The sequence below is a fragment of the Drosophila subobscura genome, chromosome O, assembly GCF_008121235.1.
Source record: "Drosophila subobscura isolate 14011-0131.10 chromosome O, UCBerk_Dsub_1.0, whole genome shotgun sequence".
Classification (NCBI taxonomy): domain Eukaryota; kingdom Metazoa; phylum Arthropoda; class Insecta; order Diptera; family Drosophilidae; genus Drosophila; species Drosophila subobscura.
In genome coordinates this window covers 16,290,633-16,315,085 of record NC_048533.1, presented here as the reverse complement: position 1 = coordinate 16,315,085, position 24,453 = coordinate 16,290,633, and the positions used below count along the sequence as shown (strand labels likewise).

At 44.5% G+C, this 24,453-nt stretch overlaps 1 protein-coding gene, 30 non-coding genes and 24 pseudogenes across 32 annotated transcripts in view; all 55 read right to left on the bottom strand.

The window, feature by feature from the left end:
- Positions 1–78: 78 nt before the first annotated feature.
- LOC117899861 lies at positions 79–197 on the bottom strand. Its single transcript, XR_004649245.1, has one exon. It is a non-coding gene; the product is annotated as a 5S ribosomal RNA (ribosomal RNA).
- A 219-nt stretch (positions 198–416) lies between these two features.
- On the bottom strand, positions 417–535 carry LOC117899860. The gene has a single exon (XR_004649244.1). It is a non-coding gene; the product is annotated as a 5S ribosomal RNA (ribosomal RNA).
- Positions 536–754: 219 nt separating this feature from the next.
- LOC117899859 lies at positions 755–873 on the bottom strand. The gene has a single exon (XR_004649243.1). It is a non-coding gene; the product is annotated as a 5S ribosomal RNA (ribosomal RNA).
- A 220-nt stretch (positions 874–1,093) lies between these two features.
- Positions 1,094–1,212, bottom strand: LOC117899858. The gene has a single exon (XR_004649242.1). It is a non-coding gene; the product is annotated as a 5S ribosomal RNA (ribosomal RNA).
- Positions 1,213–1,432: 220 nt separating this feature from the next.
- Positions 1,433–1,551, bottom strand: LOC117899856. Its single transcript, XR_004649240.1, has one exon. It is a non-coding gene; the product is annotated as a 5S ribosomal RNA (ribosomal RNA).
- A 218-nt stretch (positions 1,552–1,769) lies between these two features.
- Positions 1,770–1,888, bottom strand: LOC117899855. The gene has a single exon (XR_004649239.1). It is a non-coding gene; the product is annotated as a 5S ribosomal RNA (ribosomal RNA).
- A 222-nt stretch (positions 1,889–2,110) lies between these two features.
- On the bottom strand, positions 2,111–2,229 carry LOC117899853. The gene has a single exon (XR_004649238.1). It is a non-coding gene; the product is annotated as a 5S ribosomal RNA (ribosomal RNA).
- A 219-nt stretch (positions 2,230–2,448) lies between these two features.
- On the bottom strand, positions 2,449–2,567 carry LOC117899852. Its single transcript, XR_004649237.1, has one exon. It is a non-coding gene; the product is annotated as a 5S ribosomal RNA (ribosomal RNA).
- Positions 2,568–2,787: 220 nt separating this feature from the next.
- Positions 2,788–2,907, bottom strand: LOC117899870 (annotated as a pseudogene).
- Positions 2,908–3,126: 219 nt separating this feature from the next.
- Positions 3,127–3,245, bottom strand: LOC117899851. The gene has a single exon (XR_004649236.1). It is a non-coding gene; the product is annotated as a 5S ribosomal RNA (ribosomal RNA).
- Positions 3,246–3,467: 222 nt separating this feature from the next.
- On the bottom strand, positions 3,468–3,586 carry LOC117899850. The gene has a single exon (XR_004649235.1). It is a non-coding gene; the product is annotated as a 5S ribosomal RNA (ribosomal RNA).
- A 220-nt stretch (positions 3,587–3,806) lies between these two features.
- On the bottom strand, positions 3,807–3,924 carry LOC117899806 (annotated as a pseudogene).
- A 220-nt stretch (positions 3,925–4,144) lies between these two features.
- On the bottom strand, positions 4,145–4,262 carry LOC117899805 (annotated as a pseudogene).
- A 218-nt stretch (positions 4,263–4,480) lies between these two features.
- Positions 4,481–4,599, bottom strand: LOC117899849. The gene has a single exon (XR_004649234.1). It is a non-coding gene; the product is annotated as a 5S ribosomal RNA (ribosomal RNA).
- Positions 4,600–4,818: 219 nt separating this feature from the next.
- On the bottom strand, positions 4,819–4,936 carry LOC117899804 (annotated as a pseudogene).
- A 219-nt stretch (positions 4,937–5,155) lies between these two features.
- On the bottom strand, positions 5,156–5,274 carry LOC117899848. Its single transcript, XR_004649233.1, has one exon. It is a non-coding gene; the product is annotated as a 5S ribosomal RNA (ribosomal RNA).
- Positions 5,275–5,493: 219 nt separating this feature from the next.
- On the bottom strand, positions 5,494–5,612 carry LOC117899847. The gene has a single exon (XR_004649232.1). It is a non-coding gene; the product is annotated as a 5S ribosomal RNA (ribosomal RNA).
- Positions 5,613–5,834: 222 nt separating this feature from the next.
- Positions 5,835–5,952, bottom strand: LOC117899803 (annotated as a pseudogene).
- Positions 5,953–6,171: 219 nt separating this feature from the next.
- Positions 6,172–6,290, bottom strand: LOC117899846. The gene has a single exon (XR_004649231.1). It is a non-coding gene; the product is annotated as a 5S ribosomal RNA (ribosomal RNA).
- Positions 6,291–6,513: 223 nt separating this feature from the next.
- Positions 6,514–6,632, bottom strand: LOC117899844. Its single transcript, XR_004649229.1, has one exon. It is a non-coding gene; the product is annotated as a 5S ribosomal RNA (ribosomal RNA).
- A 223-nt stretch (positions 6,633–6,855) lies between these two features.
- On the bottom strand, positions 6,856–6,978 carry LOC117899812 (annotated as a pseudogene).
- Positions 6,979–7,197: 219 nt separating this feature from the next.
- On the bottom strand, positions 7,198–7,320 carry LOC117899811 (annotated as a pseudogene).
- Positions 7,321–7,538: 218 nt separating this feature from the next.
- Positions 7,539–7,657, bottom strand: LOC117899843. Its single transcript, XR_004649228.1, has one exon. It is a non-coding gene; the product is annotated as a 5S ribosomal RNA (ribosomal RNA).
- A 220-nt stretch (positions 7,658–7,877) lies between these two features.
- On the bottom strand, positions 7,878–7,996 carry LOC117899813 (annotated as a pseudogene).
- Positions 7,997–8,216: 220 nt separating this feature from the next.
- LOC117899842 lies at positions 8,217–8,335 on the bottom strand. Its single transcript, XR_004649227.1, has one exon. It is a non-coding gene; the product is annotated as a 5S ribosomal RNA (ribosomal RNA).
- Positions 8,336–8,558: 223 nt separating this feature from the next.
- Positions 8,559–8,677, bottom strand: LOC117899841. The gene has a single exon (XR_004649226.1). It is a non-coding gene; the product is annotated as a 5S ribosomal RNA (ribosomal RNA).
- A 218-nt stretch (positions 8,678–8,895) lies between these two features.
- LOC117899840 lies at positions 8,896–9,014 on the bottom strand. Its single transcript, XR_004649225.1, has one exon. It is a non-coding gene; the product is annotated as a 5S ribosomal RNA (ribosomal RNA).
- Positions 9,015–9,233: 219 nt separating this feature from the next.
- LOC117899884 lies at positions 9,234–9,351 on the bottom strand (annotated as a pseudogene).
- Positions 9,352–9,570: 219 nt separating this feature from the next.
- LOC117899839 lies at positions 9,571–9,689 on the bottom strand. Its single transcript, XR_004649224.1, has one exon. It is a non-coding gene; the product is annotated as a 5S ribosomal RNA (ribosomal RNA).
- Positions 9,690–9,908: 219 nt separating this feature from the next.
- LOC117899815 lies at positions 9,909–10,027 on the bottom strand (annotated as a pseudogene).
- A 218-nt stretch (positions 10,028–10,245) lies between these two features.
- LOC117899883 lies at positions 10,246–10,363 on the bottom strand (annotated as a pseudogene).
- A 219-nt stretch (positions 10,364–10,582) lies between these two features.
- Positions 10,583–10,701, bottom strand: LOC117899838. Its single transcript, XR_004649223.1, has one exon. It is a non-coding gene; the product is annotated as a 5S ribosomal RNA (ribosomal RNA).
- Positions 10,702–10,922: 221 nt separating this feature from the next.
- On the bottom strand, positions 10,923–11,040 carry LOC117899882 (annotated as a pseudogene).
- A 219-nt stretch (positions 11,041–11,259) lies between these two features.
- LOC117899881 lies at positions 11,260–11,377 on the bottom strand (annotated as a pseudogene).
- A 220-nt stretch (positions 11,378–11,597) lies between these two features.
- LOC117899832 lies at positions 11,598–11,716 on the bottom strand. Its single transcript, XR_004649217.1, has one exon. It is a non-coding gene; the product is annotated as a 5S ribosomal RNA (ribosomal RNA).
- A 224-nt stretch (positions 11,717–11,940) lies between these two features.
- LOC117899820 lies at positions 11,941–12,059 on the bottom strand. The gene has a single exon (XR_004649206.1). It is a non-coding gene; the product is annotated as a 5S ribosomal RNA (ribosomal RNA).
- Positions 12,060–12,279: 220 nt separating this feature from the next.
- On the bottom strand, positions 12,280–12,397 carry LOC117899880 (annotated as a pseudogene).
- Positions 12,398–12,616: 219 nt separating this feature from the next.
- Positions 12,617–12,734, bottom strand: LOC117899878 (annotated as a pseudogene).
- Positions 12,735–12,956: 222 nt separating this feature from the next.
- Positions 12,957–13,076, bottom strand: LOC117899814 (annotated as a pseudogene).
- Positions 13,077–13,300: 224 nt separating this feature from the next.
- Positions 13,301–13,419, bottom strand: LOC117899809. The gene has a single exon (XR_004649201.1). It is a non-coding gene; the product is annotated as a 5S ribosomal RNA (ribosomal RNA).
- Positions 13,420–13,645: 226 nt separating this feature from the next.
- LOC117899877 lies at positions 13,646–13,763 on the bottom strand (annotated as a pseudogene).
- A 218-nt stretch (positions 13,764–13,981) lies between these two features.
- On the bottom strand, positions 13,982–14,099 carry LOC117899876 (annotated as a pseudogene).
- A 221-nt stretch (positions 14,100–14,320) lies between these two features.
- LOC117899875 lies at positions 14,321–14,438 on the bottom strand (annotated as a pseudogene).
- Positions 14,439–14,660: 222 nt separating this feature from the next.
- On the bottom strand, positions 14,661–14,778 carry LOC117899874 (annotated as a pseudogene).
- Positions 14,779–14,999: 221 nt separating this feature from the next.
- LOC117899879 lies at positions 15,000–15,118 on the bottom strand. Its single transcript, XR_004649254.1, has one exon. It is a non-coding gene; the product is annotated as a 5S ribosomal RNA (ribosomal RNA).
- Positions 15,119–15,338: 220 nt separating this feature from the next.
- LOC117899873 lies at positions 15,339–15,456 on the bottom strand (annotated as a pseudogene).
- A 220-nt stretch (positions 15,457–15,676) lies between these two features.
- On the bottom strand, positions 15,677–15,795 carry LOC117899868. Its single transcript, XR_004649252.1, has one exon. It is a non-coding gene; the product is annotated as a 5S ribosomal RNA (ribosomal RNA).
- A 218-nt stretch (positions 15,796–16,013) lies between these two features.
- Positions 16,014–16,132, bottom strand: LOC117899857. Its single transcript, XR_004649241.1, has one exon. It is a non-coding gene; the product is annotated as a 5S ribosomal RNA (ribosomal RNA).
- A 219-nt stretch (positions 16,133–16,351) lies between these two features.
- Positions 16,352–16,474, bottom strand: LOC117899810 (annotated as a pseudogene).
- A 223-nt stretch (positions 16,475–16,697) lies between these two features.
- LOC117899872 lies at positions 16,698–16,815 on the bottom strand (annotated as a pseudogene).
- A 224-nt stretch (positions 16,816–17,039) lies between these two features.
- Positions 17,040–17,157, bottom strand: LOC117899871 (annotated as a pseudogene).
- Positions 17,158–17,396: 239 nt separating this feature from the next.
- Positions 17,397–17,515, bottom strand: LOC117899869. Its single transcript, XR_004649253.1, has one exon. It is a non-coding gene; the product is annotated as a 5S ribosomal RNA (ribosomal RNA).
- A 371-nt stretch (positions 17,516–17,886) lies between these two features.
- LOC117899845 lies at positions 17,887–18,005 on the bottom strand. The gene has a single exon (XR_004649230.1). It is a non-coding gene; the product is annotated as a 5S ribosomal RNA (ribosomal RNA).
- Positions 18,006–18,230: 225 nt separating this feature from the next.
- Positions 18,231–18,349, bottom strand: LOC117899802. Its single transcript, XR_004649200.1, has one exon. It is a non-coding gene; the product is annotated as a 5S ribosomal RNA (ribosomal RNA).
- Positions 18,350–19,909: 1,560 nt separating this feature from the next.
- The window catches only part of LOC117898795, a 50,982-nt gene continuing 46,438 nt past the window's right edge, over positions 19,910–24,453 (bottom strand). The window contains exons 4-8 of one of the 2 annotated variants that reach the window (XM_034808434.1): positions 24,140–24,338; positions 23,994–24,079; positions 23,676–23,931; positions 21,830–23,613; positions 19,910–21,764 (exon numbers count right to left, since the gene is read on the bottom strand). In XM_034808434.1, the coding sequence (XP_034664325.1) occupies positions 20,921–21,764; positions 21,830–23,613; positions 23,676–23,931; positions 23,994–24,079; positions 24,140–24,338 (3,169 nt within the window). In that variant the 3' untranslated portion in view covers positions 19,910–20,920. The remainder of the gene's footprint in view (positions 21,765–21,829; positions 23,614–23,675; positions 23,932–23,993; positions 24,080–24,139; positions 24,339–24,453) is intronic. The other variant, XM_034808435.1, reaches the window with a different exon arrangement.

Below are 24,453 nucleotides of genomic sequence, written 5' to 3'. Positions count from 1 at the left end.
GGCAATTAAAAAGGAAAAATGAGAAAAAAATATGAAAATCGAAACGGAAAGGCTAAAAAGGCAAAAAGTTGGTGACGAAGCCAACAACACGCGGTGTTCCCAAGCGGTCCCCCATCTAAGTACTAACCGCGCCCGACGCTGCTTAATTTCGGTGATCGGACGAGAACCGATGTATTCAGCGTAGTATGGTCGTTGGCGAAAGCCTGAGAGCTGAACGTTGGTTTTGCTCTGTGTTTTGTCAGACTACGTATGTATGTTTAGTGCAAACGGTTGAAGGAAATCGAAACATGTACAATGGCTAGGATATACTGGCTGGGATGTATGGCTATAAGAGTAAAATCAATTAAAAAGGAAAAATGAGAAAAAAATATGAAAATCGAAACGAAAAGGCTAAAAAGGCAAAAAGATGGTGACGAAGCCAACAACACGCGGTGTTCCCAAGCGGTCCCCCATCTAAGTACTAACCGCGCCCGACGCTGCTTAATTTCGGTGATCGGACGAGAACCGATGTATTCAGCGTAGTATGGTCGTTGGCGAAAGCCTGAGAGCTGAACGTTGGTTTTGCTCTGTGTTTTGTCAGACTACGTATGTATATTTAGTGCAAACGGTTGAAGGAAATCGAAACATGTACAATGGCTAGGATATACTGGCTGGGATGTATGGCTATAAGAGTAAAGGCAATTAAAAAGGAAAAATGAGAAAAAATATGAAAATCGAAACGGAAAGGCTAAAAAGGCAAAAAAGTTGGTGACGAAGCCAACAACACGCGGTGTTCCCAAGCGGTCCCCCATCTAAGTACTAACCGCGCCCGACGCTGCTTAATTTCGGTGATCGGACGAGAACCGATGTATTCAGCGTAGTATGGTCGTTGGCGAAAGCCTGAGAGCTGAACGTTGGTTTTGCTCTGTGTTTTGTCAGACTACGTATGTATATTTAGTGCAAACGGTTGAAGGAAATCGAAACATGTACAATGGCTAGGATATACTGGCTGGGATGTATGGCTATAAGAGTAAAGGCAATTAAAAAGGAAAAATGAGAAAAAAAATATGAAAATCGAAACGGAAAGGCTAAAAAGGCAAAAAGTTGGTGACGAAGCCAACAACACGCGGTGTTCCCAAGCGGTCCCCCATCTAAGTACTAACCGCGCCCGACGCTGCTTAATTTCGGTGATCGGACGAGAACCGATGTATTCAGCGTAGTATGGTCGTTGGCGAAAGCCTGAGAGCTGAACGTTGGTTTTGCTCTGTGTTTTGTCAGACTACGTATGTATGTTTAGTGCAAACGGTTGAAGGAAATCGAAACATGTACAATGGCTAGGATATACTGGCTGGGATGTATGGCTATAAGAGTAAAATCAATTAAAAAGGAAAAAAAAAAAAAAAAATATGAAAATCGAAACGAAAAGGCTAAAAAAGGCAAAAGATGGTGACGAAGCCAACAACACGCGGTGTTCCCAAGCGGTCCCCCATCTAAGTACTAACCGCGCCCGACGCTGCTTAATTTCGGTGATCGGACGAGAACCGATGTATTCAGCGTAGTATGGTCGTTGGCGAAAGCCTGAGAGCTGAACGTTGGTTTTGCTCTGTGTTTTGTCAGACTACGTATGTATATTTAGTGCAAACGGTTGAAGGAAATCGAAACATGTACAATGGCTAGGATATACTGGCTGGGATGTATGGCTATAAGAGTAAAGGCAATTAAAAAGGAAAAATGAGAAAAAATATGAAAATCGAAACGGAAAGGCTAAAAAGGCAAAAAGTTGGTGACGAAGCCAACAACACGCGGTGTTCCCAAGCGGTCCCCCATCTAAGTACTAACCGCGCCCGACGCTGCTTAATTTCGGTGATCGGACGAGAACCGATGTATTCAGCGTAGTATGGTCGTTGGCGAAAGCCTGAGAGCTGAACGTTGGTTTTGCTCTGTGTTTTGTCAGACTACGTATGTATGTTTAGTGCAAACGGTTGAAGGAAATCGAAACATGTACAATGGCTAGGATATACTGGCTGGGATGTATGGCTATAAGAGTAAAGGCAATTAAAAAGGAAAAATGAGAAAAAAAAAATATGAAAATCGAAACGGAAAGGCTAAAAAGGCAAAAAGTTGGTGACGAAGCCAACAACACGCGGTGTTCCCAAGCGGTCCCCCATCTAAGTACTAACCGCGCCCGACGCTGCTTAATTTCGGTGATCGGACGAGAACCGATGTATTCAGCGTAGTATGGTCGTTGGCGAAAGCCTGAGAGCTGAACGTTGGTTTTGCTCTGTGTTTTGTCAGACTACGTATGTATATTTAGTGCAAACGGTTGAAGGAAATCGAAACATGTACAATGGCTAGGATATACTGGCTGGGATGTATGGCTATAAGAGTAAAGGCAATTAAAAAGGAAAAATGAGAAAAAATATGAAAATCGAAACGGAAAGGCTAAAAAGGCAAAAAAGTTGGTGACGAAGCCAACAACACGCGGTGTTCCCAAGCGGTCCCCCATCTAAGTACTAACCGCGCCCGACGCTGCTTAATTTCGGTGATCGGACGAGAACCGATGTATTCAGCGTAGTATGGTCGTTGGCGAAAGCCTGAGAGCTGAACGTTGGTTTTGCTCTGTGTTTTGTCAGACTACGTATGTATGTTTAGTGCAAACGGTTGAAGGAAATCGAAACATGTACAATGGCTAGGATATACTGGCTGGGATGTATGGCTATAAGAGTAAAATCAATTAAAAAGGAAAAATGAGAAAAAAAATATGAAAATCGAAACGAAAAGGCTAAAAAGGCAAAAAGATGGTGACGAAGCCAACAACACGCGGTGTTCCCAAGCGGTCACCCCATCTAAGTACTAACCGCGCCCGACGCTGCTTAATTTCGGTGATCGGACGAGAACCGATGTATTCAGCGTAGTATGGTCGTTGGCGAAAGCCTGAGAGCTGAACGTTGGTTTTGCTCTGTGTTTTGTCAGACTACGTATGTATATTTAGTGCAAACGGTTGAAGGAAATCGAAACATGTACAATGGCTAGGATATACTGGCTGGGATGTATGGCTATAAGAGTAAAGGCAATTAAAAAGGAAAAATGAGAAAAAATATGAAAATCGAAACGGAAAGGCTAAAAAGGCAAAAAAGTTGGTGACGAAGCCAACAACACGCGGTGTTCCCAAGCGGTCCCCCATCTAAGTACTAACCGCGCCCGACGCTGCTTAATTTCGGTGATCGGACGAGAACCGATGTATTCAGCGTAGTATGGTCGTTGGCGAAAGCCTGAGAGCTGAACGTTGGTTTTGCTCTGTGTTTTGTCAGACTACGTATGTATGTTTAGTGCAAACGGTTGAAGGAAATCGAAACATGTACAATGGCTAGGATATACTGGCTGGGATGTATGGCTATAAGAGTAAAGGCAATTAAAAAGGAAAAATGAGAAAAAAAAAATATGAAAATCGAAACGGAAAGGCTAAAAAGGCAAAAAGTTGGTGACGAAGCCAACAACACGCGGTGTTCCCAAGCGGTCCCCCATCTAAGTACTAACCGCGCCCGACGCTGCTTAATTTCGGTGATCGGACGAGAACCGATGTATTCAGCGTAGTATGGTCGTTGGCGAAAGCCTGAGAGCTGAACGTTGGTTTTGCTCTGTGTTTTGTCAGACTACGTATGTATATTTAGTGCAAACGGTTGAAGGAAATCGAAACATGTACAATGGCTAGGATATACTGGCTGGGATGTATGGCTATAAGAGTAAAATCAATTAAAAAGGAAAAATGAGAAAAAAAAAATGAAAAATCGAAACGAAAAGGCTAAAAAGGCAAAAGATGGTGACGAAGCCAACAACACGCGGTGTTCCCAAGCGGTCCCCATCTAAGTACTAACCGCGCCCGACGCTGCTTAATTTCGGTGATCGGACGAGAACCGATGTATTCAGCGTAGTATGGTCGTTGGCGAAAGCCTGAGAGCTGAACGTTGGTTTTGCTCTGTGTTTTGACAGACTACGTATGTATATTTAGTGCAAACGGTTGAAGGAAATCGAAACATGTACAATGGCTAGGATATACTGGCTGGGATGTATGGCTATAAGAGTAAAGGCAATTAAAAAGGAAAAATGAGAAAAAAAATATGAAAATCGAAACGAAAAGGCTAAAAAGGCAAAAAGTTGGTGACGAAGCCAACAACACGCGGTGTTCCCAAGCGGTCCCCATCTAAGTACTAACCGCGCCCGACGCTGCTTAATTTCGGTGATCGGACGAGAACCGATGTATTCAGCGTAGTATGGTCGTTGGCGAAAACCTGAGAGCTGAACGTTGGTTTTGCTCTGTGTTTTGTCAGACTACGTATGTATATTTAGTGCAAACGGTTGAAGGAAATCGAAACATGTACAATGGCTAGGATATACTGGCTGGGATGTATGGCTATAAGAGTAAAGGCAATTAAAAAGGAAAAATGAGAAAAAATATGAAAATCGAAACGAAAAGGCTAAAAAGGCAAAAAGATGGTGACGAAGCCAACAACACGCGGTGTTCCCAAGCGGTCCCCCATCTAAGTACTAACCGCGCCCGACGCTGCTTAATTTCGGTGATCGGACGAGAACCGATGTATTCAGCGTAGTATGGTCGTTGGCGAAAGCCTGAGAGCTGAACGTTGGTTTTGCTCTGTGTTTTGACAGACTACGTATGTATATTTAGTGCAAACGGTTGAAGGAAATCGAAACATGTACAATGGCTAGGATATACTGGCTGGGATGTATGGCTATAAGAGTAAAGGCAATTAAAAAAAAAAAATGAGAAAAAAAATATGAAAATCGAAACGAAAAGGCTAAAAAGGCAAAAGTTGGTGACGAAGCCAACAACACGCGGTGTTCCCAAGCGGTCCCCATCTAAGTACTAACCGCGCCCGACGCTGCTTAATTTCGGTGATCGGACGAGAACCGATGTATTCAGCGTAGTATGGTCGTTGGCGAAAACCTGAGAGCTGAACGTTGGTTTTGCTCTGTGTTTTGTCAGACTACGTATGTATATTTAGTGCAAACGGTTGAAGGAAATCGAAACATGTACAATGGCTAGGATATACTGGCTGGGATGTATGGCTATAAGAGTAAAGGCAATTAAAAAGGAAAAATGAGAAAAAAATATGAAAATCGAAACGAAAAGGCTAAAAAGGCAAAAAGTTGGTGACGAAGCCAACAACACGCGGTGTTCCCAAGCGGTCCCCCATCTAAGTACTAACCGCGCCCGACGCTGCTTAATTTCGGTGATCGGACGAGAACCGATGTATTCAGCGTAGTATGGTCGTTGGCGAAAGCCTGAGAGCTGAACGTTGGTTTTGCTCTGTGTTTTGTCAGACTACGTATGTATATTTAGTGCAAACGGTTGAAGGAAATCGAAACATGTACAATGGCTAGGATATACTGGCTGGGATGTATGGCTATAAGAGTAAAGGCAATTAAAAAGGAAAAAATGAGAAAAAAATATGAAAATCGAAACGAAAAGGCTAAAAAGGCAAAAGTTGGTGACGAAGCCAACAACACGCGGTGTTCCCAAGCGGTCCCCCATCTAAGTACTAACCGCGCCCGACGCTGCTTAATTTCGGTGATCGGACGAGAACCGATGTATTCAGCGTAGTATGGTCGTTGGCGAAAGCCTGAGAGCTGAACGTTGGTTTTGCTCTGTGTTTTGTCAGACTACGTATGTATGTATTTTAGTGCAAACGGTTGAAGGAAATCGAAACATGTACAATGGCTAGGATATACTGGCTGGGATGTATGGCTATAAGAGTAAAGGCAATTAAAAAGGAAAAATGAGAAAAAATATGAAAATCGAAACGGAAAGGCTAAAAAGGCAAAAAAGTTGGTGACGAAGCCAACAACACGCGGTGTTCCCAAGCGGTCCCCATCTAAGTACTAACCGCGCCCGACGCTGCTTAATTTCGGTGATCGGACGAGAACCGATGTATTCAGCGTAGTATGGTCGTTGGCGAAAGCCTGAGAGCTGAACGTTGGTTTTGCTCTGTGTTTTGTCAGACTACGTATGTATATTTAGTGCAAACGGTTGAAGGAAATCGAAACATGTACAATGGCTAGGATATACTGGCTGGGATGTATGGCTATAAGAGTAAAGGCAATTAAAAAGGAAAAATGAGAAAAAAATATGAAAATCGAAACGAAAAGGCTAAAAAGGCAAAAAGTTGGTGACGAAGCCAACAACACGCGGTGTTCCCAAGCGGTCCCCCATCTAAGTACTAACCGCGCCCGACGCTGCTTAATTTCGGTGATCGGACGAGAACCGATGTATTCAGCGTAGTATGGTCGTTGGCGAAAGCCTGAGAGCTGAACGTTGGTTTTGCTCTGTGTTTTGTCAGACTACGTATGTATGTATATTTAGTGCAAACGGTTGAAGGAAATCGAAACATGTACAATGGCTAGGATATACTGGCTGGGATGTATGGCTATAAGAGTAAAGGCAATTAAAAAGGAAAAATGAGAAAAAAATATGAAAATCGAAACGAAAAGGCTAAAAAGGCAAAAAGTTGGTGACGAAGCCAACAACACGCGGTGTTCCCAAGCGGTCCCCCATCTAAGTACTAACCGCGCCCGACGCTGCTTAATTTCGGTGATCGGACGAGAACCGATGTATTCAGCGTAGTATGGTCGTTGGCGAAAGCCTGAGAGCTGAACGTTGGTTTTGCTCTGTGTTTTGTCAGACTACGTATGTATATTTAGTGCAAACGGTTGAAGGAAATCGAAACATGTACAATGGCTAGGATATACTGGCTGGGATGTATGGCTATAAGAGTAAAGGCAATTAAAAAGGAAAAATGAGAAAAAAAATATATGAAAATCGAAACGAAAAAGGCTAAAAAGGCAAAAAGTTGGTGACGAAGCCAACAACACGCGGTGTTCCCAAGCGGTCCCCCCCCCATCTAAGTACTAACCGCGCCCGACGCTGCTTAATTTCGGTGATCGGACGAGAACCGATGTATTCAGCGTAGTATGGTCGTTGGCGAAAGCCTGAGAGCTGAACGTTGGTTTTGCTCTGTGTTTTGTCAGACTACGTATGTATATTTAGTGCAAACGGTTGAAGGAAATCGAAACATGTACAATGGCTAGGATATACTGGCTGGGATGTATGGCTATAAGAGTAAAGGCAATTAAAAAGGAAAAATGAGAAAAAAATATGAAAATCGAAACGAAAAGGCTAAAAAGGCAAAAAGTTGGTGGCGAAGCCAACAACACGCGGTGTTCCCAAGCGGTCCCCCCCCCATCTAAGTACTAACCGCGCCCGACGCTGCTTAATTTCGGTGATCGGACGAGAACCGATGTATTCAGCGTAGTATGGTCGTTGGCGAAAGCCTGAGAACTGAACGTTGGTTTTGCTCTGTGTTTTGTCAGACTACGTATGTACATTTAGTGCAAACGGTTGAAGGAAATCGAAACATGTACAATGGCTAGGATATACTGGCTGGGATGTATGGCTATAAGAGTAAAGGCAATTAAAAAGGAAAAATGAGAAAAAAATATGAAAATCGAAACGAAAAGGCTAAAAAGGCAAAAGTTGGTGACGAAGCCAACAACACGCGGTGTTCCCAAGCGGTCCCCCATCTAAGTACTAACCGCGCCCGACGCTGCTTAATTTCGGTGATCGGACGAGAACCGATGTATTCAGCGTAGTATGGTCGTTGGCGAAAGCCTGAGAGCTGAACGTTGGTTTTGCTCTGTGTTTTGTCAGACTACGCATGTATATTTAGTGCAAACGGTTGAAGGAAATCGAAACATGTACAATGGCTAGGATATACTGGCTGGGATGTATGGCTATAAGAGTAAAGGCAATTAAAAAGGAAAAATGAGAAAAAAAATATGAAAATCGAAACGAAAAGGCTAAAAAGGCAAAAAGTTGGTGACGAAGCCAACAACACGCGGTGTTCCCAAAGCGGTCCCCATCTAAGTACTAACCGCGCCCGACGCTGCTTAATTTCGGTGATCGGACGAGAACCGATGTATTCAGCGTAGTATGGTCGTTGGCGAAAGCCTGAGAACTGAACGTTGGTTTTGCTCTGTGTTTTGTCAGACTACGTATGTATATTTAGTGCAAACGGTTGAAGGAAATCGAAACATGTACAATGGCTAGGATATACTGGCTGGGATGTATGGCTATAAGAGTAAAGGCAATTAAAAAGGAAAAATGAGAAAAAAAATATGAAAATCGAAACGGAAAGGCTAAAAAGGCAAAAAGTTGGTGACGAAGCCAACAACACGCGGTGTTCCCAAGCGGTCCCCCATCTAAGTACTAACCGCGCCCGACGCTGCTTAATTTCGGTGATCGGACGAGAACCGATGTATTCAGCGTAGTATGGTCGTTGGCGAAAGCCTGAGAGCTGAACGTTGGTTTTGCTCTGTGTTTTGTCAGACTACGTATGTATGTATATTTAGTGCAAACGGTTGAAGGAAATCGAAACATGTACAATGGCTAGGATATACTGGCTGGGATGTATGGCTATAAGAGTAAAGGCAAAAAAAAAAAAAAAATGAGAAAAAAAATATGAAAATCGAAACGAAAAGGCTAAAAAGGCAAAAGTTGGTGACGAAGCCAACAACACGCGGTGTTCCCAAGCGGTCCCCCATCTAAGTACTAACCGCGCCCGACGCTGCTTAATTTCGGTGATCGGACGAGAACCGATGTATTCAGCGTAGTATGGTCGTTGGCGAAAGCCTGAGAGCTGAACGTTGGTTTTGCTCTGTGTTTTGTCAGACTACGTATGTATATTTAGTGCAAACGGTTGAAGGAAATCGAAACATGTACAATGGCTAGGATATACTGGCTGGGATGTATGGCTATAAGAGTAAAGGCAATTAAAAAGGAAAAATGAGAAAAAAATGAAAAATCGAAACGAAAAGGCTAAAAAGGCAAAAAGTTGGTGACGAAGCCAACAACACGCGGTGTTCCCAAGCGGTCCCCCATCTAAGTACTAACCGCGCCCGACGCTGCTTAATTTCGGTGATCGGACGAGAACCGATGTATTCAGCGTAGTATGGTCGTTGGCGAAAGCCTGAGAGCTGAACGTTGGTTTTGCTCTGTGTTTTGTCAGACTACGTATGTATATTTAGTGCAAACGGTTGAAGGAAATCGAAACATGTACAATGGCTAGGATATACTGGCTGGGATGTATGGCTATAAGAGTAAAGGCAATTAAAAAGGAAAAATGAGAAAAAAAAAATGAAAATCGAAACGAAAAGGCTAAAAAGGCAAAAGTTGGTGACGAAGCCAACAACACGCGGTGTTCCCAAGCGGTCCCCATCTAAGTACTAACCGCGCCCGACGCTGCTTAATTTCGGTGATCGGACGAGAACCGATGTATTCAGCGTAGTATGGTCGTTGGCGAAAGCCTGAGAACTGAACGTTGGTTTTGCTCTGTGTTTTGTCAGACTACGTATGTATATTTAGTGCAAACGGTTGAAGGAAATCGAAACATGTACAATGGCTAGGATATACTGGCTGGGATGTATGGCTATAAGAGTAAAGGCAATTAAAAAGGAAAAATGAGAAAAAAATATGAAAATCGAAACGAAAAGGCTAAAAAGGCAAAAAGTTGGTGACGAAGCCAACAACACGCGGTGTTCCCAAGCGGTCCCCCATCTAAGTACTAACCGCGCCCGACGCTGCTTAATTTCGGTGATCGGACGAGAACCGATGTATTCAGCGTAGTATGGTCGTTGGCGAAAGCCTGAGAGCTGAACGTTGGTTTTGCTCTGTGTTTTGTCAGACTACGTATGTATATTTAGTGCAAACGGTTGAAGGAAATCGAAACATGTACAATGGCTAGGATATACTGGCTGGGATGTATGGCTATAAGAGTAAAGGCAATTAAAAAGGAAAAATGAGAAAAAAAAATGAAAATCGAAACGAAAAAGGCTAAAAAGGCAAAAGTTGGTGACGAAGCCAACAACACGCGGTGTTCCCAAGCGGTCCCCATCTAAGTACTAACCGCGCCCGACGCTGCTGTAATTTCGGTGATCGGACGAGAACCGATGTATTCAGCGTAGTATGGTCGTTGGCGAAAGCCTGAGAACTGAACGTTGGTTTTGCTCTGTGTTTTGTCAGACTACGTATGTATATTTAGTGCAAACGGTTGAAGGAAATCGAAACATGTACAATGGCTAGGATATACTGGCTGGGATGTATGGCTATAAGAGTAAAGGCAATTAAAAAGGAAAAATGAGAAAAAAATATGAAAATCGAAACGAAAAGGCTAAAAAGGCAAAAGTTGGTGACGAAGCCAACAACACGCGGTGTTCCCAAGCGGTCCCCATCTAAGTACTAACCGCGCCCGACGCTGCTTAATTTCGGTGATCGGACGAGAACCGATGTATTCAGCGTAGTATGGTCGTTGGCGAAAGCCTGAGAGCTGAACGTTGGTTTTGCTCTGTGTTTTGTCAGACTACGTATGTATATTTAGTGCAAACGGTTGAAGGAAATCGAAACATGTACAATGGCTAGGATATACTGGCTGGGATGTATGGCTATAAGAGTAAAGGCAATTAAAAAGGAAAAATGAGAAAAAAATATGAAAATCGAAACGAAAAGGCTAAAAAGGCAAAAAGTTGGTGACGAAGCCAACAACACGCGGTGTTCCCAAGCGGTCCCCCATCTAAGTACTAACCGCGCCCGACGCTGCTTAATTTCGGTGATCGGACGAGAACCGATGTATTCAGCGTAGTATGGTCGTTGGCGAAAGCCTGAGAACTGAACGTTGGTTTTGCTCTGTGTTTTGTCAGACTACGTATGTATATTTAGTGCAAACGGTTGAAGGAAATCGAAACATGTACAATGGCTAGGATATACTGGCTGGGATGTATGGCTATAAGAGTAAAGGCAATTAAAAAGGAAAAATGAGAAAAAAAAATATGAAAATCGAAACGAAAAGGCTAAAAAAGGCAAAAGTTGGTGACGAAGCCAACAACACGCGGTGTTCCCAAGCGGTCCCCATCTAAGTACTAACCGCGCCCGACGCTGCTTAATTTCGGTGATCGGACGAGAACCGATGTATTCAGCGTAGTATGGTCGTTGGCGAAAGCCTGAGAGCTGAACGTTGGTTTTGCTCTGTGTTTTGTCAGACTACGTATGTATATTTAGTGCAAACGGTTGAAGGAAATCGAAACATGTACAATGGCTAGGATATACTGGCTGGGATGTATGGCTATAAGAGTAAAGGCAATTAAAAAGGAAAAATGAGAAAAAAATATGAAAATCGAAACGAAAAAGGCTAAAAAGGCAAAAGTTGGTGACGAAGCCAACAACACGCGGTGTTCCCAAGCGGTCCCCATCTAAGTACTAACCGCGCCCGACGCTGCTTAATTTCGGTGATCGGACGAGAACCGATGTATTCAGCGTAGTATGGTCGTTGGCGAAAGCCTGAGAACTGAACGTTGGTTTTGCTCTGTGTTTTGTCAGACTACGTATGTATATTTAGTGCAAACGGTTGAAGGAAATCGAAACATGTACAATGGCTAGGATATACTGGCTGGGATGTATGGCTATAAGAGTAAAGGCAATTAAAAAGGAAAAATGAGAAAAAAAATATGAAAATCGAAACGAAAAGGCTAAAAAGGCAAAAAGTTGGTGACGAAGCCAACAACACGCGGTGTTCCCAAGCGGTCCCCCATCTAAGTACTAACCGCGCCCGACGCTGCTTAATTTCGGTGATCGGACGAGAACCGATGTATTCAGCGTAGTATGGTCGTTGGCGAAAGCCTGAGAGCTGAACGTTGGTTTTGCTCTGTGTTTTGTCAGACTACGTATGTATGTATATTTAGTGCAAACGGTTGAAGGAAATCGAAACATGTACAATGGCTAGGATATACTGGCTGGGATGTATGGCTATAAGAGTAAAGGCAATTAAAAAGGAAAAAAAAGAAAAAAAATATGAAAATCGAAACGAAAAGGCTAAAAAGGCAAAAAGTTGGTGACGAAGCCAACAACACGCGGTGTTCCCAAGCGGTCCCCCATCTAAGTACTAACCGCGCCCGACGCTGCTTAATTTCGGTGATCGGACGAGAACCGATGTATTCAGCGTAGTATGGTCGTTGGCGAAAGCCTGAGAGCTGAACGTTGGTTTTGCTCTGTGTTTTGTCAGACTACGTATGTATATTTAGTGCAAACGGTTGAAGGAAATCGAAACATGTACAATGGCTAGGATATACTGGCTGGGATGTATGGCTATAAGAGTAAAGGCAATTAAAAAGGAAAAATGAGAAAAAAAAATATGAAAATCGAAACGAAAAGGCTAAAAAGGCAAAAGTTGGTGACGAAGCCAACAACACGCGGTGTTCCCAAGCGGTCCCCATCTAAGTACTAACCGCGCCCGACGCTGCTTAATTTCGGTGATCGGACGAGAACCGATGTATTCAGCGTAGTATGGTCGTTGGCGAAAGCCTGAGAGCTGAACGTTGGTTTTGCTCTGTGTTTTGTCAGACTACGTATGTATATTTTAGTGCAAACGGTTGAAGGAAATCGAAACATGTACAATGGCTAGGATATACTGGCTGGGATGTATGGCTATAAGAGTAAAGGCAATTAAAAAGGAAAAATGAGAAAAAAATATGAAAATCGAAACGAAAAGGCTAAAAAGGCAAAAGTTGGTGACGAAGCCAACAACACGCGGTGTTCCCAAGCGGTCCCCATCTAAGTACTAACCGCGCCCGACGCTGCTTAATTTCGGTGATCGGACGAGAACCGATGTATTCAGCGTAGTATGGTCGTTGGCGAAAGCCTGAGAGCTGAACGTTGGTTTTGCTCTGTGTTTTGTCAGACTACGTATGTATGTATTTTAGTGCAAACGGTTGAAGGAAATCGAAACATGTACAATGGCTAGGATATACTGGCTGGGATGTATGGCTATAAGAGTAAAGGCAATTAAAAAGGAAAAATGAGAAAAAAAATATGAAAATCGAAACGAAAAGGCTAAAAAGGCAAAAGTTGGTGACGAAGCCAACAACACGCGCGGTGTTCCCAAGCGGTCCCCATCTAAGTACTAACCGCGCCCGACGCTGCTTAATTTCGGTGATCGGACGAGAACCGATGTATTCAGCGTAGTATGGTCGTTGGCGAAAGCCTGAGAGCTGAACGTTGGTTTTGCTCTGTGTTTTGTCAGACTACGTATGTATGTATATTTAGTGCAAACGGTTGAAGGAAATCGAAACATGTACAATGGCTAGGATATACTGGCTGGGATGTATGGCTATAAGAGTAAAGGCAATTAAAAAGGAAAAATGAGAAAAAAAATATGAAAATCGAAACGAAAAGGCTAAAAAGGCAAAAAGTTGGTGACGAAGCCAACAACACGCGGTGTTCCCAAGCGGTCCCCCATCTAAGTACTAACCGCGCCCGACGCTGCTTAATTTCGGTGATCGGACGAGAACCGATGTATTCAGCGTAGTATGGTCGTTGGCGAAAGCCTGAGAGCTGAACGTTGGTTTTGCTCTGTGTTTTGTCAGACTACGTATGTATATTTTAGTGCAAACGGTTGAAGGAAATCGAAACATGTACAATGGCTAGGATATACTGGCTGGGATGTATGGCTATAAGAGTAAAGGCAATTAAAAAGGAAAAATGAGAAAAAAAAAAAAAAATGAAAATCGAAACGAAAAAGGCTAAAAAGGCAAAAGTTGGTGACGAAGCCAACAACACGCGGTGTTCCCAAGCGGTCCCCATCTAAGTACTAACCGCGCCCGACGCTGCTTAATTTCGGTGATCGGACGAGAACCGATGTATTCAGCGTAGTATGGTCGTTGGCGAAAGCCTGAGAGCTGAACGTTGGTTTTGCTCTGTGTTTTGTCAGACTACGTATGTATATTTAGTGCAAACGGTTGAAGGAAATCGAAACATGTACAATGGCTAGGATATACTGGCTGGGATGTATGGCTATAAGAGTAAAGGCAATTAAAAAGGAAAAAAAAAAAAAAAATATGAAAATCGAAACGAAAAGGCTAAAAAGGCAAAAGTTGGTGACGAAGCCAACAACACGCGGTGTTCCCAAGCGGTCCCCATCTAAGTACTAACCGCGCCCGACGCTGCTTAATTTCGGTGATCGGACGAGAACCGATGTATTCAGCGTAGTATGGTCGTTGGCGAAAGCCTGAGAACTGAACGTTGGTTTTGCTCTGTGTTTTGTCAGACTACGTATGTATATTTAGTGCAAACGGTTGAAGGAAATCGAAACATGTACAATGGCTAGGATATACTGGCTGGGATGTATGGCTATAAGAGTAAAGGCAATTAAAAAGGAAAAATGAGAAAAAAAAATATGAAAATCGAAACGAAAAAGGCTAAAAAGGCAAAAGTTGGTGACGAAGCCAACAACACGCGGTGTTCCCAAGCGGTCCCCATCTAAGTACTAACCGCGCCCGACGCTGCTTAATTTCGGTGATCGGACGAGAACCGATGTATTCAGCGTAGTATGGTCGTTGGCGAAAGCCTGAGAACTGAACGTTGGTTTTGCTCTGTGTTTTGTCAGACTACGTATGTATATTTAGTGCAAACGGTTGAAGGAAATCGAAACATGTACAATGGCTAGGATATACTGGCTGGGATGTATGGCTATAAGAGTAAAGGCAATTAAAAAGGAAAAATGAGAAAAAAAAAAATATGAAAATCGAAACGAAAAGGCTAAAAAGGCAAAAGTTGGTGACGAAGCCAACAACACGCGGTGTTCCCAAGCGGTCCCCATCTAAGTACTAACCGCGCCCGACGCTGCTTAATTTCGGTGATCGGACGAGAACCGATGTATTCAGCGTAGTATGGTCGTTGGCGAAAGCCTGAGAGCTGAACGTTGGTTTTGCTCTGTGTTTTGTCAGACTACGTATGTATATTATTTAGTGCAAACGGTTGAAGGAAATCGAAACATGTACAATGGCTAGGATATACTGGCTGGGATGTATGGCTATAAGAGTAAAGGCAATTAAAAAGGAAAAATGAGAAAAAAAATGAAAAACGAAACGAAAAGGCTAAAAAGGCAAAAAGTTGGTGACGAAGCCAACAACACGCGGTGTTCCCAAGCGGTCCCCCATCTAAGTACTAACCGCGCCCGACGCTGCTTAATTTCGGTGATCGGACGAGAACCGATGTATTCAGCGTAGTATGGTCGTTGGCGAAAGCCTGAGAGCTGAACGTTGGTTTTGCTCTGTGTTTTGTCAGACTACGTATGTATATTTTAGTGCAAACGGTTGAAGGAAATCGAAACATGTACAATGGCTAGGATATACTGGCTGGGATGTATGGCTATAAGAGTAAAGGCAATTAAAAAGGAAAAATGAGAAAAAAAATATGAAAATCGAAACGAAAAGGCTAAAAAGGCAAAAGTTGGTGACGAAGCCAACAACACGCGGTGTTCCCAAGCGGTCCCCATCTAAGTACTAACCGCGCCCGACGCTGCTTAATTTCGGTGATCGGACGAGAACCGATGTATTCAGCGTAGTATGGTCGTTGGCGAAAGCCTGAGAGCTGAACGTTGGTTTTGCTCTGTGTTTTGTCAGACTACGTATGTATATTTAGTGCAAACGGTTGAAGGAAATCGAAACATGTACAATGGCTAGGATATACTGGCTGGGATGTATGGCTATAAGAGTAAAGGCAATTAAAAAGGAAAAAAAAAAAAAAAATATGAAAATCGAAACGGAAAGGCTAAAAAGGCAAAAAAGTTGGTGACGAAGCCAACAACACGCGGTGTTCCCAAGCGGTCCCCCATCTAAGTACTAACCGCGCCCGACGCTGCTTAATTTCGGTGATCGGACGAGAACCGATGTATTCAGCGTAGTATGGTCGTTGGCGAAAGCCTGAGAGCTGAACGTTGGTTTTGCTCTGTGTTTTGTCAGACTACGTATGTATATTTAGTGCAAACGGTTGAAGGAAATCGAAACATGTACAATGGCTAGGATATACTGGCTGGGATGTATGGCTATAAGAGTAAAGGCAATTAAAAAGGAAAAATGAGAAAAAATATGAAAATCGAAACGAAAAGGCTAAAAAGGCAAAAAGTTGGTGACGAAGCCAACAACACGCGGTGTTCCCAAGCGGTCCCCCATCTAAGTACTAACCGCGCCCGACGCTGCTTAATTTCGGTGATCGGACGAGAACCGATGTATTCAGCGTAGTATGGTCGTTGGCGAAAGCCTGAGAGCTGAACGTTGGTTTTGCTCTGTGTTTTGTCAGACTACGTATGTATATTTTAGTGCAAACGGTTGAAGGAAATCGAAACATGTACAATGGCTAGGATATACTGGCTGGGATGTATGGCTATAAGAGTAAAGGCAATTAAAAAGGAAAAATGAGAAAAAAATATGAAAATCGAAACGAAAAGGCTAAAAAGGCAAAAGTTGGTGACGAAGCCAACAACACGCGGTGTTCCCAAGCGGTCCCCCCCCCATCTAAGTACTAACCGCGCCCGACGCTGCTTAATTTCGGTGATCGGACGAGAACCGATGTATTCAGCGTAGTATGGTCGTTGGCGAAAGCCTGAGAACTGAACGTTGGTTTTGCTCTGTGTTTTGTCAGACTACGTATGTATGTATATTTAGTGCAAACGGTTGAAGGAAATCGAAACATGTACAATGGCTAGGATATACTGGCTGGGATGTATGGCTATAAGAGTAAAGGCAATTAAAAAGGAAAAATGAGAAAAAAATATGAAAATCGAAACGAAAAGGCTAAAAAGGCAAAAAGTTGGTGACGAAGCCAACAACACGCGGTGTTCCCAAGCGGTCCCCATCTAAGTACTAACCGCGCCCGACGCTGCTTAATTTCGGTGATCGGACGAGAACCGATGTATTCAGCGTAGTATGGTCGTTGGCGAAAGCCTGAGAACTGAACGTTGGTTTTGCTCTGTGTTTTGTCAGACTACGTATGTATATTTAGTGCAAACGGTTGAAGGAAATCGAAACATGTACAATGGCTAGGATATACTGGCTGGGATGTATGGCTATAAGAGTAAAGGCAATTAAAAAGGAAAAATGAGAAAAAAAAAAAAATGAAAAAATCGAAACGAAAAGGCTAAAAAGGCAAAAGTTGGTGACGAAGCCAACAACACGCGGTGTTCCCAAGCGGTCCCCATCTAAGTACTAACCGCGCCCGACGCTGCTTAATTTCGGTGATCGGACGAGAACCGATGTATTCAGCGTAGTATGGTCGTTGGCGAAAGCCTGAGAAACTGAACGTTGGTTTTGCTCTGTGTTTTGTCAGACTCAGACTACGTATGTATATTTAGTGCAAACGGTTGAAGGAAATCGAAACATGTACAATGGCTAGGATATACTGGCTGGGATGTATGGCTATATAAAGAGTAAAGGCAATTAAAAAGGAAAAATGAGAAAAAAATGAAAATCGAAATGAAAATCGAAACGAAAAAGGCTAAAAAGGCAAAAGTTGGTGACGAAGCCAACAACACGCGGTGTTCCCAAGCGGTCCCCCATCTAAGTACTAACCGCGCCCGACGCTGCTTAATTTCGGTGATCGGACGAGAACCGATGTATTCAGCGTAGTATGGTCGTTGGTGAAAGCCTGAGAGCTGAACGTTGGTTTTGCTCTGTGTTTTGTCAGACTACGTATGTATGTATATTTAGTGCAAACGGTTGAAGGAAATCGAAACATGTACAATGGCTAGGATATACTGGCTGGGATGTATGGCTATAAGAGTAAAGGCAATTAAAAAGGAAAAATGAGAAAAAAAAAATATGAAAATCGAAACGAAAAGGCTAAAAAGGCAAAAGTTGGAAGCCAAAACACGCGGTTGGTGAAGCCGGATGTAGTATGGTCGTTGGTGAAAGCCTGAGAGCTGAACGTTGGTTTTGCAACACGCGGTGTTGAAGGAAATCCCAATGCGGTCCCCATCTAAAAAGGAAAAATGACTAAACCGCGCCCGACGAAGCCAACAACACGCGGTGTTCCCAAGCGGTCCCCCATCTAAGTACTAACCGCGCCCGACGCTGCTTAATTTCGGTGATCGGACGAGAACCGATGTATTCAGCGTAGTATGGTCGTTGGCGAAAGCCTGAGAGCTGAACGTTGGTTTTGCTCTGTGTTTTGTACAGGCTACGTATGTACAAATATTTAGTGCAAACGGTTAAAGGAAATCGAAACATGTACAATGGCTAGGATATACTGGCTGGGATGTATGGCTATAAGAGTAAAGGCAATTAAAATAGGAAAAATGAGAAAAAAATATGAAAATCGAAACGAAAAGGCTAAAAAGGCAAAAAGTTGGTGACGAAGCCAACAACACGCGGTGTTCCCAAGCGGTCCCCCATCTAAGTACTAACCGCGCCCGACGCTGCTTAATTTCGGTGATCGGACGAGAACCGATGTATTCAGCGTAGTATGGTCGTTGGCGAAAGCCTGAGAGCTGAACGTTGGTTTTGCTCTGTGTTTTGTCAGACTACGTATGTATATTTAGTGCAAACGGTTGAAGGAAATCGAAACATGTACAGTGGCTAGGATTTACTGGCTGGGATGTATGGCTATAAGAGTAAAGGCAATTAAAAAGGAAAAGGCTAAAAAGGCAAGACGTTGGTTTTCTTTTGTGTTTTTAAAAGATGGGCAATATGACACATTGTTGTTGTTTTCCCCAACATCGGTATAATACAAATATAATAAAATATAATATAATAATACATATAATCGAATGTAATACAATATTGAAGGACAATTTTATAACATATATTTATCGTGAGTGAGCAACTGAGTGAACAACTGAACAACTGAAGGGAACACTTTTGTTCACTCACTATGAGCAACCCAACTCTATTTCAGACCGAAGTACCAGCTGAACAGAAATCCGCAGAAAGTGACTTCTCTTTCTTGCAACCTCAAAGATAGGTTATGACTCAAAATGAAATTGTAACTGAAAGTATGCTACAACATTTTAGTTATCTTGTTTCCGTCTTTATAATTATGCAGATTGCACGCAGCTTTCTAAGATGGGATATACTTTTCATAATGCATAATCACTTGCTATTCAGTTGGATAAAACGATACCGTTTATTAATTTTAATCTATTTCATTGGCCTGTAATTGTTTGAAGGGATTAAAACAATCTTGCATAATTCTTACCTTGAAATATTTACGCATAAATATTTATTTATTTATTTATAAACGCAATCGAAAGGCGATCGTTTTTCTATATCTGCATTTATTGATTGAGTACAATTCAGTTTTACAGTTTTACAAAATTCTTCGTGTGTATTAAATTTATTGTTTCTTCGATTTTATGATAGTTAAAACTGAAACAGAGTCGTTACCATATATTTATGTATGTATGTATGTGTATATGAAATAATGTATGTATGCCTGGGATGGACTGTGATTCCAATGTGATAATATAATATAATACTTATACATCCTATACACCAACGTTGGCAAGTGCATAAATGTGTTTGATTGGCAACCGGAAATGAATTTTAAATTCATGATTTTCTAATGTTTGGCCTCACAAAGAACCCATTTAACAAGACGATGCAATGAGGTTGAAGTGTTATATGTTGTATGTTCAAATGGACGACATCAATTTCTTAACAATCCTCTACAGGTTAACTCATCTGAATGGTATGTACACATATCTGCTTTACATCCGATTTGCAGCTATTTACAGTCGTGTGATCTTAATTAGTTTCTCTGTTGAACAGTTTCTACGCTGCTAAAGTAAGTTGCTTCAGTTGGAGCCGATCGATACTCACTGATTTTCGATACAATAATCAAATCTAGAATATTTTTCTATCGTTTATATAATGAAAACTACTAGCCGATTCATAAATGTTGGCTCAGTCTTCGCCTTTTCGCTTTTGAAATATGTATTCGTTTGTCTGATAATTGAGAGTCTAATTGCAGCCGAATTAAAACAAAAAACAAAATAATACTTGTAAGAATCGAAGAAAAAGAATACAAAACCATAAATCAAATCCAATAATATACACGTCCAATAGATCGGCCAACGTGCTATCAAGTTTGGGTGTTTGTATACATATGTATTTATTTTCAAAAACTAAAACTTAAAAGCTACGCCGAAATTAAGCCCGTTTTTGGATAATGGCCAATGGTAAAGGTTCTCGAATCGGGGCACCATCTGTACAGTTTTCAATGGAAAAATGGGGGGGGCGTTCAAGTCTTACAACCTCACGTTGAAAAGTCTACATAGATATAGATAGATATTTTTAACTTTGACCTTAAATGGTAGCTAATAGTTACAGTTAAAATGTATGTATTGCAATATGCCATTATATATATATGTTTATGTTTATGTTTATGTATATGTGTATATTTTTGTATATTGATTTTCTTGTATAATAATTGTGTAGACATAATCGTTTTTATACAGATTTTAGGCCAAAAAAATCAAATAAATAAATGAATATAATGTATGTATGTTTATGTGTGTATTTATAAAGAATAGCTATGCCATCTTGAGGAGTATACTCAGCGACAGGTTTGATTAATTAGAATAAATACTTTCCGCTCTGGGGGCGAGGGGGATGCGCACTAATTTAGGATAAAATGTATAGCAAATGTAAATTTGAAGGACTAGGAACCAGTACGATGTACGATATATGATTATGTTTAGGTAATATTCATACAAAACAATATATTAGACACAATTTTCCAAGCTAATACAAACGAATTGGTTACTCTTATGCTCTTGGCAAAAACATTCTTAATTTGTAGTAGAATAATTTGGCTTATATGCAATTTGAATCTGCTCTATACACGTGATACGATACGATACGGTAACTGAAATTATAAACTAAATATAAATTTTGTTGATTTACTCTCCCATTGAGTGGTAGATAATCGTACTGCCGGCTGTGAAGGAAATTTGAATCTCAGGGAATTTAAAGTAACTTCCAAAACTCATTAAACAAAAAAGTTCATAAAGGAATCAGTGGCATGGCTCATTAAACTATCCTGCGGCTATCCGCCCTGGCCACTGCTCATCGCCTGATGCTTCTTCTTGTCGAAAATGGGCAGCTTCGACTTGACCGCTCCCTCGCACACCATCATCCGCTGGTGGGCCGGCTTCTTGTCCAGATCGAAGCACAGGGCATCAGGGTTCAGGTGTCGCTTGAAGTCCGAGTAGCGGCGCGACTCATACGAGAGGTAGTTGGAGCCCAGCGCGGAGGCAGCCACAGCCGCGGCCACAGTGCCATTGCCGTTCCGATGATGCATGGACGGCGGCGACGAGTCCTGTCGCTTGCGCTCAAAATACTCGACAATCTTGGCTATTTGAGCCGATCGTGTGCTCGGCAAGGCCGTAAAGGAGCGATCGTCCCAGAGCAGCGAATCGGATCCTGCCAGGCTGCTGATATCATCCGAGCTGTCCGTGTAGATGGATGAGGTACGATTCTTGCAATACAGCAGCTGATTCGTGGCAAACGGACTGCGCTGCAACAGCGTGTGTATCTCCGAGTCCAGGCCCAGGCGATTGATCAACCCAGCGGTGGCGGCCATCTGCTGATCACTGACATTGCCGCTGAGCAGGGCATGATGGCAGGTGTAGCGCCGTTGGTGCGGACGCGGCGCCACAATTTCGGCATCCAGATCATCCATGGAGTCCAGCGCCGTGGACGACGATGTGTTGGCGCCAATGACTGCTGGATCGTTGTCGATCAGCAGCACCGACGATGAGGTTGAGGAGGTGTCATTGAGCAGGTGATTCTGCTGCTGTTGTTGGGCAGCAGCGGCTGCAGCGGCCACAGCAGCATTCGATGTAGAAGTCGCATAGTAGCAGCATCGACACAGACTCGCCAGTTTATCGCTGAAATCAGTTCAAGATTAGTAAGGATTACACACGGATTCACAGAACCTGCTGTGGAAACTCACTTGATTTCACTGCCTGCGCTGCCTGCTGCGTCGAGCATCAGCTGCGTCTTCAACTGTTCGTAGCAGCAGTTGCTGCTACTGCTGGCCGCGCCGCCGCAACCAAACCCCAACGATCCCATTCCGTTGAGCTGCCGGCTGAAGCTGTTGTTGGTGATGGCCTGGTCCGACTCCTCGTTGAAGCAAGAGAAGAAGCCGCTCTCGATGGAGTCGCGCCGCGTCAGGTTCGTCTTCTTCAGCTCTTCGGCATTCAGATCGCAGGCGTTCTTCAGTTCTTCCAGCTCCAGATCGGTGCACGACGAAACGGAGGCGGGTGTCTCAGCCAGGCGGGCCGAGCAGCCGGACAGGGGTGTGGGTGAGGCGACGGCTGCGGCCGAACCGCTGCCCGAAGGCAGCTCTTTGGACTTATTTCCGCAGTCGGTCAGATCCTCGCAAGAATTCGAGTCTGCGGCAGCTGTGGAGGCAGTCAGCGTGACCGTCGAGGCACTGGCCTTGAGCAGCGTGCTGCTCTCGAACTCACTGACGCTGTTCTTCATGCTGGTGCCACTGGGTCCGCCCCGGAACAGGGGATGCGTGTAGAGGGAGTTGGCGCGATACTTGCGGGCCGCTGGGACTGTGGAGGGGCGCACTGCGCTGTCGTCGCTGCTCGACTCGGCATCGGCACAGTTGCCGCCTCCGTCGGGATCCTCGCCCTCCGAGTTGCAGTCATCGCAGTCGTCCTCTTCCGCGGGCGGAGCTTCCGCCGCTGCCGTGGCTGGCACTGCCGCTGCATTGCTGATCCGTTGGGGCAGCTTCAGCTCCATGCCGCTGTACTTGCGCGTCATTTGCGGCGAAGAAGGCAGACTCTTTGGTTCACTGGGCGTCGCTGATGTCGCGGCTGCTTTGGGTGCTGCAACTTCACTGCCCTCTGATGTCGCTGTGCCCTGAGCCGCGGCCTTGCTCTGCATGGCAGCCAGCTCCTTGAAGAACGGTGCCAGCATCTCGAAGCACGAGCTGAACAGATCGCCCACCCCGGCGGCGTACGTCTTTGGATTGGCGCCCAAGATCTTCTTGACGCCACGCAGCTGCGCCAGCGCTTCGAACGGATTGGGCTTCGTTCCGCTGCTGTCCTTGTTCGTCTCCGGCTTGTACTGCGGATCCTTCAGACACATCGTCTCGCCCACCTTGCGCAGCGTCAGCACGGCAGACACTGGCGGCGGCAGTGGCGGCGGGTCGGGCACCACAACCACCGGCAGCAGCACGGCAGCAGTTGCAATTCCGACTGGCAGTTGCCTGGGCGGCGTCGGTGAGTGTGTGGAGGATCGCTGGCGCTGCATCTGATGGCAGCGCGCCTTGTCACTGGGCGACGTGTGCATCGGAAAGTGGATGATGTTCTCGCTCAGCGAGCGCCGATGCAGCAGAATCTCAGCCTCCAGCTTCTGGGTGGCTCGGCGCACGCGCGACTGCAAGATGTGATCGTCGAAGCCGTGGCTGCCGGCCGAGCCATTCGGCGTGCCCGGCAACGCAGCCGACGCAGACTTCATGGGGAATCGGAACCCTTCCTCGTCCACGTCTCGCAGATGGCGGGGCGTCAGAGTGCCTGCCGGGGCCGTGCAAATTGTGCCCACTGTGGGGACAGAGGTCAGGGCCGTGGCATTCTCGCTGTCACTGCCGCCTGGCGAGCAACTGATCAGCTCCAGGGAGCTAAGCGGACTGACGCCCGTCGACGACTCGTGCTCGTATTTCTCCAGCAGCAGCGTCAGCTTCTTGGTGGCATCGTGGAAAGTGGGTCGGCTATTGGCATCGTACTGCAATCGAGGAAATGTGAGTCATTACAAGGAATCTCACACTCTGTGTGGAGAGCACTTACGATGCAACAGTAGAAGGCCAGCCTTAGCAGCACTGGCGGTGTGTCCATGGGACAGAGCTCCACAAACGCCAGATAATCGAGGCCAAAGGAGGGCGTGCGCGGCATCATGTCCGGATCGGCCTCGATGCGTGCAATAATCTCGCACTGGATGATGCCAAAGGAGAAGATGTCGCTCCGCTGGTCGTACCACTGGCCCTTCAGGCACTCGGGACTGACCCAATACGGCGAGCCGACTGTCTCCAGGCGTGACTTTCTGCTGCGAACAAGAGGGTCAAAGATCAGTTTCCGTTCGAGGGAAATGCTCAAGGATCCACTTACGATTTCACTGGTATCTTTGCGGCCAGACCAAAGTCCCCCACGACGGCTTCAAATTGATCGTTGGCCAGATTGCGTATAAGTACGTTCTGCGGATGGGGGATTTAGAACATCATTTTAAGCTCATTTAAATTCTGCTCGGGACTCACCTTGCTCGTCAGATCCCTGTGAAAGATGCCGGCATCGTGGACATATGTCATGCCCCGCGCTATATCCAGCGCCAGTCTTATCTTCTGCGTGGCGCTGAGCGCCACCTCCTTGTTGGCCAGCAGCTGCTCCAGCGAGCCGCCGTTGATGTACTCGGTCAGGGCATGCAGCTGTCCCTCGTGCACGCAGACGCCCATAAAGCTGCAACGGGAAGGAACAAAGGGAAACAAAAACTTTAGGCAAAACTTTTCCACTGCATTGACATTTTTGGAGCTGTCGCACAAATAAGTTTCACTTTCAATCACACCGCCTGACA